General features: G+C 35.1%; 1 protein-coding gene across 1 annotated transcript; it reads left to right on the top strand.

Moving 5' to 3' along the window:
* Nucleotides 1–9,420: 9,420 nt before the first annotated feature.
* On the top strand, nt 9,421–11,449 carry LOC149822649 (photosystem I reaction center subunit III, chloroplastic-like). The gene is made up of 2 exons (XM_089979942.1): nt 9,421–10,267; nt 11,254–11,449. The coding sequence occupies exon 1, from the start codon at nt 9,507–9,509 to the stop codon at nt 10,209–10,211; it is 705 nt and encodes a 234-aa protein (XP_089836068.1). The 5' UTR covers nt 9,421–9,506; the 3' UTR covers nt 10,212–10,267; nt 11,254–11,449.
* Nucleotides 11,450–12,206: the final 757 nt, after the last annotated feature.

Here is a 12,206-nt window from a genome sequence, read left to right as displayed (position 1 = left end):
ACTCTCACTTAAATGTATAATCACATGTTTTCTTATGCAAACTTTACGAAGCTCACATAAATTTATTTGCGAACATCCAGTTTGACTGAAACCTCAAACATTGCAAATATCCTTACCTAAGTTGCATATATAATATGAACATTATATAAATTTATTTGATCACATCCGGTTTGATTGAAACCTCTAACATTGCAAATATCTTACTAATATGCATATACTTCATGAATTTGCATAAATATATGTGTGAACCTCCACTTAAACTGAATGTCGCAACATTGCAAATATCCTACTTAATCCACATATACTTCACGAATTCGCATAAAAATATGTGTGAGCCTCCACTTAAATTGAAGACCCAACATGACAAATATTTGCGAATTTATGACATATATGAGTTCCTCTCTACATATATGCAAATGTTTGTGATACATCGCATATGTTTGGGATGAATACTATGTAAAGTTTCTTCTTCTTTTTTTTGACTTCCCAAATAATATATAAATTCATTTTGTTCTTTTGGTTTCATTTTTTGTTTATGGTTGAAAAAAAAACTTCTTTATAAAACCCTCTTCATTGTTCCTCTTCTGTTGTGTTGATTTCCTGTAGAACCTTCTACATTCCTTATCATCGACTTCTCTATTTATAGGTTCGAAAGATGAGTTCCATACAAACAATATATATGCATATTGTTTGTTTTTCACTTCTCAAGTTATTTTTGTATAGTTATTATCATTTAATAGCTCCATGTGTATTTCTGTTTGGTTGCTGTTATGAATATTTTTTGTATGTTTTTCTAAGATTTATTTAATATTTTTCATCGGAGTTACTGTTTAGGGTGTATTATGTTTATTTTTTTTTTCATAGATATATATTTGTTTGTGTTGTAGATGACTTTTGTTTGTTTGTTTATTTATCCTTTAGTTAATATTTGTTGTTTTTGTGCTGGTGTAAGGGGGTTAGGATTCACTGTGCATAAGCATGGAATGTGGGATATTTGGTTTTCAAACTGATTGTTGTAGGTAGCTTTGTTAGTTGAATATAAAAAGTATATATGGATGACTTTTTCTCATATGCTAGTTTTTGAAGATGTATAGCGGTTGTTGTAGATAGTTAATGATGGCATTTGAAAGGGCTAAAGTACACTTCTGTAGGTATGATTACTCTAATTGGAGATCTATAGTGGTCTTACAAAATAATAGCTTTAAGGAATTTATGACTTTGATATCTCATAAAACTGGATATGCAAAAGACTTATTAAGCTTTCGATATAGTTATTCTTCAACTGTAAATAGCTAACAAATATAATAGATGAGTGAAACGATGATGGAGTAGAATCGATGTTATTTAGTAGTGATGTTTACATGGATGTTAACAAAGTTAATCGAGAAGCAGTTAAAAAAGAATCATTTGAAAATGATGTACAAGAAACAGTTGATGAATGAAATGATTCAAATCCTCTAGAGAATATGCATCTATATCAAGCTTTATCTATCGAGCTCAGTCCTTTGTCGATAATCGAACTGTCATAAATAGTGAACAATATTGATGTTGTACATGATCAAAGGATCACTGTAGAGAATGTGAAACCACGTGGGCAAATTAGTGCCAATGATCTTTATCGTAATAATTTTTATGACATCTAACCTTCTCGAGTAGATAATAAAGCTAGGTATAAGTTGTTGGACTTTGTAATTTATGCTTGAAATATATGTGCAATGATGAATGTGAAGTTTTTATGGTTAATCTTGAATATTAGAAATGTTGATTGCATGGAAGCAAAGGAAACGATATATTATGATGAATTTTGATTTAGTTTGTGCAACCGAACAATCAATTAGTGGTAGCAGTGATCACGTTGACAGTGACAAATCCGAACAACTATCGAACACCTACATTGTTCAGACCTTCTTAAAAGCGTCTAAGTTGCATCAGTAAACGAATTAAGACATGGTGCAAGCTAAAAAAAAAATTGGCCACATGACTACAAAATCGTCAGGACTGTCCTCCAGCTCTAAAAGATACAAAAACATCTTGGGGGATGTGAACCAAACAAATCCTTCGAATTCAGTGTTGATTAATGTTGGGCTTGATCTAACACCATTCACGATAAAAAATTTGACACACTGAATAAGATATGATTCAAAAAAATAAATACGAGCATCGAATCAAACTTGAACGAAAATCATAAACAGCATGGACCCTTGTTGCGTTATCCCTAAGCAAGTAGTTGTACAATGTGACTCCCAGGATCGCTTCAAGAAAATCGAGAAGGTTAAACGAGATTTGAGATAGATGCTCTGATACCACTGTCATAACTCAAACTCCCACAAAAGACTATCCTGCATATACGAGCACGTGGAGTGGGGCAGGGCTCTCAAACCATGCAAGAGAAAGGTCACACCACATAAGGTGGGGGCACATTCAGTTGGGTTGTTGTACACATTGTAGGCGTACGACAACGTGTCCCAGGGTAGGGGACATAGTCACAACAGAACCACCTAGTCCATGTGAGGGGCGCATGCCCCAAGGGAGGACATGATCTGGAGGAATCAACAGGGAGAGAGCAACATCTCTCCTGGTCGACTCTCATGAACATGGGGAAAGCAGGGGGCATTGGCTGGGAGGAGAAAGAAACATGTTCCCTCTGACATTGAGATAGACGAGTGAGGGAGAAGAACTGTTCCCTTAGAAGGCAAACCACATCAAGGACCAGAATGAAGAATTGGAAAAATTGTTTAAAACTTCATTGAAAAATAGACTGCACATGATACACCTATCTATAACATTTATAAGGGATAGAGAGGTAAAAATACAAGCACAATCCCACCCTAGATTGGGCATCCCACTAGAGTACCAGCATAGGTAGGATTCCAAACTAGTCGGGTTTCCCTGGAATGGATCTTGGGGTTGTGCGGCTCCTTCTGATAGGATCCTGATTGGGGAATGTCCAGGGCTGAGGTGGATCCTCTAGGTCAGACCTGAAGCTGAAAAGGGTCTGTAACATTGCCTTGCATGTCTGAAGTGGTGGAATGGAGCTCAACTGATGTTTGACCCAAGTAATTTGTACTAAACCAGGATTATAATTTGACTTGTAGCCCTGAGTTGGTCAAAGTACAACTTTGGTTTGACCTAGTTCTTGATAGTAAATCCTGGACCAATTGGATCGGAGGCGTTTACAACCTTATCAATGATGCCCCCCCACTAGATTAGGTTTCATCAAAGATGCATGAGCAAGGTACCTCTTATAATCTTTTTGCAATATGAGAATAATGATGCCATGGCCGGAATAAGACCCAAATTTCATGTCCCATCATGAGATACCACCATTTGTGCCAAAAACAAAGCAATAGTTTGTAAAGGTTAACAAGATTTCCAGAGAACTAAATTATTGGTTGATGGTTGTCCGACTTGTTTTCATGTTCAACAAATGTGAAGCTACCATTTTTGTTCTTGATGTTTATTTTTTAGTTTGGAAAATCATTGAATTGTCTTTTTTCTATTATCATTATATATAAGGAAATGAAAACCTAAAAAATGGGCATGGTGCTAAATGAAGCATGCTAATGGATTTTTTGTATTTTTTTTGAAATGTTGACACCATAGATTAGTGTTATTAAAAATATGCCTCAAGGTGCAAAAAGTGCACCTCACCTCAAGGCGAAGGCCTTTGTGCCTTGAGGTGAAGGCCTTTGTGCCTTGAGGCACAGGCAAAAAGCATAAAAGCTTTGAGGTGTACGCCTTATATGCTTTGAGGCGTACGCTATGAGGCGTATGCCTCGGGGCGAGGCACACCTTAAGGTGAGGCATACACGCCTCATTTTTTTGGTCAAATGGGGGGGCAAAGCCCCCATTTGACCAAAAAATAAAGTTATTATTAGAGGGCTCTTGACCCTAATTAGAGTCAGAGGCCTTCATTCCCACTCGCTCGTCTCTCTGCTCTCTCCCACCTCTCTAATCTCTCTCGTCTCTCCCACCTCTCTCGTCTCTCTCACACCTCTTGTCTCTCTATCTCGGTCTCTCCCACCTCTCTCGTTTGTCAGTCTAACCCCAGCTTGCCTTTCGAAATAAGAAGAAAAAGGTATAAAATTTGACATTGTGATTTAATGCATTAATCGTCACCAATCGCAGAAATTTTTAGTAATTCTATAAAGAAAATACATTAAGAAATATGATTTCTCGTCACCAATCGTCTGATGGATTGATGGGGATTTCTAAATACCTCCTAATTTTGTTTGTAAATTATGTTTCTTTGTTAATTGTTTGTTACCTTAGTTTTTTTACTTGTTAATAATTAATTGCTTAATTGTTTATTTACTTTTTAATGATTAATTTGTTGTTCTTGCTTTGCTTAAAATCTGATTTCTTGTCAGTGCTTGGTTGGCTGTAACTGTGGGATTGCAGCTGTGAATAGTGGGGTTGTGAATATTTTATATTCTGCACAAAACACCACACTGGCATGTCCCTTTTCCTAGTTTCACAAATTTCGTAATCTATTCAGCATGTCTATGCTATCTTCATGTTTGTAAGAATCCATTAGCGAACATGACCTATTCACTCTTAAATATTATTATGATAAATTATTTTAAAATAAGTGTTTAGTTATTATTTATCATGGACAATGGATCTCTAATGGTGCATTTTTTTGGTTTATAATGAGGTGTATTCATAGTAGATAGTTGAACAACTATGGGCATAAATCCATGAGCAATTTGTGGCCGAACTGAGCATGAATAATTGGTGTTCAACTCTGTTAATTCTTGTATAAGTTCATCTAGATGGATTATATATAATTAATGTAGTCCTTATATAAAAAATATGTATGATCATTTTTTTTCACAGCTATATAATTTGTTTCCAAGCTATATAATTAGTTTTCAAGTTATTTAATTAGTTTCCAAGTTATATATGTTGATTCTTATTGAATATGAATCTGAATTCATTGGATTATATAAAGCATTGTCTCCGTTTTTTTTAACTCTTAAGTTTTTATAATTTTTTGTGTTAATATATATTTTCTTATATGCATTTTTGTAGTTGAACAATGAAAAAAGATGTAGGATGGGATCATGGAGTTAAAGTTCCAAATGCCACTAAATATCCCAAACTCGTAGGACATGTAATTTGCAATTATTGTCATAGAGAGACTACATGAGACATCTATAGGTTGAAACATCACTTAGCTGACACGAAACATAGTGTAAGCTTGTGTGAAGCGGTTCCACTTGATGTGAAAAGTTTTTTTTAGAATTATCTAAGGGATTAGAAGCAAAATAAACAAGAACAGGAACAAAACAAGTTTGAAATTAATAAGTATTTATTTTAGATTATCAACAGGTGATAATGTGAACAAAGAAACTAGTGGATCACATAGTGTTGCAAAAACAAGCACATGTGGTCTCACACATGTAGTCTCATGGACCTTTTTGTGAACAAAGAAGCATAACAAACCACAATAAAACACTACTTTCAAAAGGGATGAAAGAAAAAGTGTATGTCATGCCATTGATAGATTTTTTTATTCCAATGCTCAATTATTTAATCTTTGTAAGAGTCCATATTTTGGTGTAATGGTAGAAGCAATTGCAAATTATGGATGAGGGTTCAAACTGCCTTTTTACCACGAGATTAGAACGCAGTTTTTGAAGGATGAGGTAGATTGTACTCATGAAATTTTAAAAGAGTTAAAAAAAGAATGGCCAAAAGTTGGTTGCAACATTATGACAAATGATTAGAGAGATGGAAAGAAAGAAACTTAATTAATTTTCTTATGAACATCTCATCTGGGATAATATTTTTTAAGTCTGTTGACATCAGTGACATGAAAAAAACTACTGCAAATTTGTGTAAGTTATTTAAAGAAGTTGGTAAAATGAATATGGTGTAAGTCATTGCAGATAATGCACCAAATTATGTGGCAGCTGAAAATATGTTAACAGTAGGAAAAACATGTTTTGGAAACCGTGTGTGGCGTATTGCTTGAATATGATGTTAGAAGATATTGAAAAGATATCAATTTTTAAAGATACAGTGGAAAAGGTAAAAAAAAATACAAGATATATCTATAGTCATGCATGAGTATTAAATTTGATAAGAAAGTTCACAAAGAAGAAAAAACCCCTATGTCTAGTTATCACTTATTTTGCTATAACATATCTCACACTTCATATTATTGGATGTTACAAGAAAGAGTTGAAGTCAATGTTCTTGTCTTTAAATTTTAGATCATCTAATTACTATAAGAAATATAATGCTAAAAACATTTATTATATTGTTCTTAATGATCATAAGTTTTGGGCTGCCATATCATATACAATTAAAGCTACACTTTCTCTCGTGAAAGTGTTGCAATTAGTGAATGCAAATGGGCCTGCTATGAAATTTTTATACGAGGCAATAGATAGAGCAAAAGAAAAAATTGTTTCAAACCTTGACAATGTTGAAAAAAATATAAACCTATTTGAGACATCATTGATAGACGATGAAACTTGCGACTCCATATATAAGCCTTTGCATGCAGCTGCCTATTATTTAAATTATCAATTTCATTATGCTCACAACTTCAACCCAGATGGAGAAGTTATGAGTTACTTTTATGATTATGTCAAAAAAATTGGTTTCTGATGCAAATGTTTGATTGAAAATTACAACACAAATTGATGCACTTAAAAGGGCAAATGGGTTGTTTGTAGAGAGACAGTCGTTACAGCAAGAAAATTAAAAAGTCCTGGTAAGTTTGCAATTATGTTGTTATTTGTTAATATTTTTTCCTGTTTTTATTATTTTTTTGTTAATTGTAACATTCTTAATGTTTTTATCATTTTTTTATTATTTTATTTGAATGCAGCTGATTGGTGGAGTTCATTTGGGCACGAAAATCCTGAATTGATGAATTTTGCAATTCAAATTCTAATTTTGATGTGTAGTGCATCAGACTATGAGATAAATTAGAGTACTTTCTCATTAGTTTATGACTTTGTATTTTATTTTTAAAATACATTTGTATAAGTTTAATTATTTTATGATTAATTATGAATAATTTGGAATTATAGGTGCATACAAAACGAAGAAATAAACTTGAACAAGAGAAGATGAATGTGTTGATTTTTGTAATGTATAATATGAAATTAAGAGAGAGAAATATGAGAAAAAGGGCTACCAAAGACCCTATATGTGTAGATTATATAGACTTAGACGATGAGTGCATTGTGGAGAAGGAAGATCCAGCGTTGCCTAGTGATCCCAATTGGTTGAAGGATTCATGGTTGGATCCGAACTTCGACATAAATGTCATTGAGCATGTGCATATTGAAAAATACACTTTACCTCATGATTCACAAAGTGGTTTTAGGTAAGACAAGAGATTTAGGTAAAACTATATTCCTTTTACTTTGCTATAAATACAAATGTATTTTTTTAATTAGATAAAATAAGTATTTAATACATAATTTTTTATTGAAAAAAAAAGAAAAGCAAAAGAAGTGATCGATGATGTAGAGGAAGAAAGTGCAGATGATGAAGAGTCAGAGAATGAGGATGAAGGAGAACCTATTTATATGAATTCCTCAGATGATATTGAAGACTTAGATATTGATGATGAGCCTAGGCTCTAATTCATATCATAGGGCTACATGCATTTATATATTTTTTGGGGTTTTTCATTTGCACTTGTGAATGTTAACACTTTTATTTTAAAGAGTTTTAAACAAATATATTGACATTTAGTTGTTAAAGCTAACATGTATTTTCTAATTATGACATGAGGTTGTTAATGCTAATATGCATTTGGTTGTTAATGCTAATTTTTTATTGAATGAATGCTCATATTTTATTTCTTAGATACTTACGTGGATCAAGTTATTGCATTAATGCTACTTTTACATGTTAATCTCATATTTTTTCAGTATTTATTTGAGATTTTTTATTTCTTGTTGATTGTTGCTTCATCAATAAAATATTTATTTATATTTTTAGATAATTTTTTTAGTTTTTTTAAAGTTATTTTTTTTTAGGCTTACACTTTACGCCTCGCCTTAGATTTTGGTGGACTGTCTCGCTACGCCTTAATGTTTTTTTACAACATTGCCATAGATGTGTAAAGCATAATTGATTTACTAGAAACCAACACTTGGATCATGTATTTTGGATGAAAAAATGGTATCTGAAGCCTCAAAATTTTCTGAAAAATATAGTTCATTGATTTTTGAAAACTTACAAAAATCTATTTATGCACCAGAATCAAATGCTCCAAGAAGTGATTCCTATAAAAACATATAAATAACATATGTTATAAGGTCAAAATTTTGAAAAAGCAAAGAAAATCCAATAGCATGTTTCATTTGACACCGTACCCATTTTGTAGAAACAGGACCTCGTGCTAAATGAAATATGCTATTAAATTTTTAGTGTTTTTTCAAAATTATGATGGTACACATGTGATCCATATGCTTGTTATTATAAGTATCACATTAATTTTGATTCCAATGGATGAATAGGTTTTTACAAGGTTTAAAAAAATCAATGGCCTATAATTTTCATAAATTTTTGAGGTTCCAAATATCATTTTTTCAATCCAAAATGCATAATCTAAATGCCCATTTCTAGTAAATCAATCATGCTGAGCACATCTATGGGGTCAAAATTTTGAAAAAATGCCAAAAATCTATTAGAATGTTTTATTTAGCACCGTGCCTATTTTGTAGGTTATTATTATATATATACATATATATGTATATAGAAATTTGTAACTAAGTAATCCATACATGTAAGAGGAACACAATAGCGCTGATCTTTCATCGCGTGCGTGATGGACGTCAGCACACAAAAATTGGCAAAAAATGCCAAAAGCACAAAAATAAGAAAAAGGTCTTTACCGATGCTTTTGAAGCACCACTAAAGATCTTTTTATCGCTGGAACCTGAGGGATGCACCCTATGTTTTTTTTAGATTGTTTTTAGCGGTAGAACTGGGGACCTTTAGCGACACTTTTTTTTTGCGGTTTTTAGCAGTTTCTGTTCAAAAAACGCTGAACATTCTTGCACACCCGCAATGAACACTCGTCGAGATTGAGCAGCTACCAGAGAGTCTTTAAAATTTAAGACCATGCATCAGCTGGACACCAAGAAGCCGAGTCCGGATCGAGTGCAATCACATGGCACAAATTTTGTGCATTAAGCACTTGATCACCCTCCATCAGGCCTTGGGCCCACAACTGACAGCAAAATGGAGGGTGCTCAGGCGCTTAATGAACAAACATTTAATATTTGTGCAATCATATTGCACGTGATATTTTCGCCAAGAAGCCTCTTCACCACACAAATTGACAGAATCCAAACACATGATAGATGGTCATAACCCTCTCCAATGGGAGACACCCAACTCACATCACCCTTATCCACCACCCCCAACCCATATCCTCATTGCCACCCTCGCTCTTACAAACTTCCCCCACCCTCCTTTTCTCCGCTCTCTACCCCAAGCACAGTCACACACACTCAGAGGACCGAGCCATGGCACTAGCAACCATACCATCTGGCCTTGTCATCAACCCCAAGCTCTCCTCCATCACCACCAACATCAACGCCTCCCCAAGGCTCCACTGCATCTCCCCCAAGTTCAGAGCCACATGTTCAGCCAACACCAACAACTCCAGCACCACCAATTTTGCTGCACTTGCACTGGCCCTTGCCGTTGCTGCCTCCCCACTAGCAGCTCCCTCTGATGCTCTTGCTGACATCGCTGGCCTCACCCCATGCAAGGAGTCCAAGGCCTTTGCCAAGCGCGAGAAGCAATCAATCAAGAAGCTTGAATCAAGCCTCAAGAACTACGCCGAGGACTCTGCCCCTGCACTCGCCATCAAGGCCACCATCGAGAAGACGAAGCGCCGCTTTGACAATTACGGCAAGCAGGGTCTGCTATGCGGCGCCGACGGGCTGCCACACCTGATCGTCAGCGGCGATCAGCGGCACTGGGGGGAGTTCATCACCCCAGGGATCTTGTTCCTGTACATAGCAGGGTGGATTGGGTGGGTTGGCAGGAGCTATTTGATTGCCATCAGGGATGAAAAGAAGCCCGCTATGAAGGAGATCATAATTGATGTGCCTCTGGCCAATAGGCTCCTGTGGAGAGGATTTATATGGCCCGTTGCTGCTCTGAGGGAGTACGTGAATGGAGACTTGGTGGTGGATGATGCAGATGTGGGTGTGGGGTCTTAGGCATCCTGTTGGCTTTGGGTATGTGCAGATGGGTGTTGGTGGTGGGACTTTTGTGGGTAAGTGCCAGATCTCTCATGTATTTTGTTTGTACTTGTTTTAAATATAATTAAGGAACTGAAGATCATTATATTTTTTATTTTTTTGGCTTCCTTTCATTTGTTAATTGTTTATTGATCTTTTAGTTAGGATCCACAAAGTTGTTTGTTGTTGGGGATGTTGATGATGAAAAGTAAGCAATATCAACAATAAAAGCAAGAAAATACAGTTGAAAAGAAGAGCTCTGGCCATATTTCGGTGAGGGAAAACTTTGTGTAAGAAAATTCTCCAGGTTCTGGTATAACTTGTTGGAGACTGTAAGAATTGCCATTCTGTTAATCAAGTATACTGAAACGATCATGAATAGCAAGCTATTTAGGGAACACCATGATGACAAAAGAAAGCATCAATTCCTGAATATTGGACACTTTTATCTGCAAGCTGTAAAACCAGGAATTTTTTTAATGTTTGGTGGCATCCAATTGTATGCTTTGATGCATCTTGAAGATGTTTTTCATGGTTCTTGGCATTCCTAGGAGTAAGAACACTATTCATTGCATTCTTTATATATTCAGTTGCATCAAAATGTTACCCTTGATGCAAGTATAGATTTGCAAGATTCTAAGTACTTCATTGTAAAATGCACCGCAACCATGAAGGGCTAAAAATCAGATATCCACTATAATGATGAGAAACGTGTTGGTATGCCACTCATCAAAGATCTTCCAACACATACAACCAGTGTATCTCCAAACTCTCACCAGATCAAGGCTTGTTGGCACGGGCATTTGATTTCCAGCTCACAGCTGGTCGACTATTGGTGCATTAATAAGGGGATCTTTTTTTTTGAAACTTTGCTGGTCAATCATTTTTTAGTCTTGTAAATGAAGTAGAACAGACCTATGTGTCTCTTATTGCCACATCGATGGATTGCAAAGAACTATAGCTCTTCCTTTGATGCATAAGAGGGCTATTTTAACCTTGATTCTTTGGCTTGCACTTGCAGGTATGCTCTGCAGAGTCACCGGAGTGATGGAAAGAGCTTAACTGTGTTGATCAATGATTGAGAAGATGGTGAAACACTCTTGTATTGTATCTTACATTTGATTTCATGAAATACAAATATGTTGCTTCCTTGAAGTCTTTTTTATCTCATGTAGCTTTGTAAATCTCTTCTCTTATATCTGTGTGCTTTCTGGCAACTTGTCTTGGTTTCTATTTCTCAAGTTTACTTCTCTAGTGGCTTCTTAAACTGCACTTGCTAATTTCTGTTGATAAATCTTGTGGGTGTGACAGCTGAGTTTGAATGTAGGCTCAGAGGCATGCGTTAGACATTATCTTTTTAAAGCGCTAGTTGCCCCACTATGATCAAGTCTTTGATGCAATGGTACGTGCAACCTTACTTGTAGGATACAACTGAGCTTCTTTTAGTCGTAATACTCAGCCTACACTTTGCATCAGGTGAGACCGGAGCTAATCAACATGACCACTCTTGAATAGCTTCTTGGCTTAAACCAAGTAGAGCTTTGACTAAGTCAAAGCTCAAAAGCTCTAAAGATAGACTAGAGAGGCATGGATAGGGCTAGGAAACAAGACAAGAAGCTTATTGTTAGGCTTGGCTCGATCTTTGAGAAGCTCAGCTCAAAAATTGAGCTTGGCGAGCTAAGCTATGAGCTAGATCATTTAAGTAAATGAACCAAGAACGGACATGGCAAGCTCTGCTCGGCTTGTATAGGCTTGTTTTTCATGTTATATATTTATATATTTTATACATATATTATATATATAATATATATATATATATATATATATATAATATGCATATTATATATTCTTTATACCTATATTATATGTATTATACATGTGGGTAACTGAAATATATTTACCAACCAAATATATTTACTGGTATGAACTAAGATTTTCATAGATTTTTTTATGTTTTTTCAAAAATTTCACTGT

The sequence above is a fragment of the Nuphar pumila genome, chromosome 11 (genome assembly GCF_984573655.1).
Source record: "Nuphar pumila chromosome 11, dmNupPumi1.hap1.1, whole genome shotgun sequence".
In the NCBI taxonomy this organism is placed as follows: Eukaryota; Viridiplantae; Streptophyta; class Magnoliopsida; order Nymphaeales; family Nymphaeaceae; genus Nuphar; species Nuphar pumila.
This window is presented reverse-complemented; position numbering and strand designations above follow the sequence as displayed.

Coding starts and splice junctions, on each gene's coding strand:
- LOC149822649 (XM_089979942.1), top strand. CDS start 9,507: ATGGCACTAGCAACCATACCATCTGGCCTTGTCATCAACCCCAAGCTC.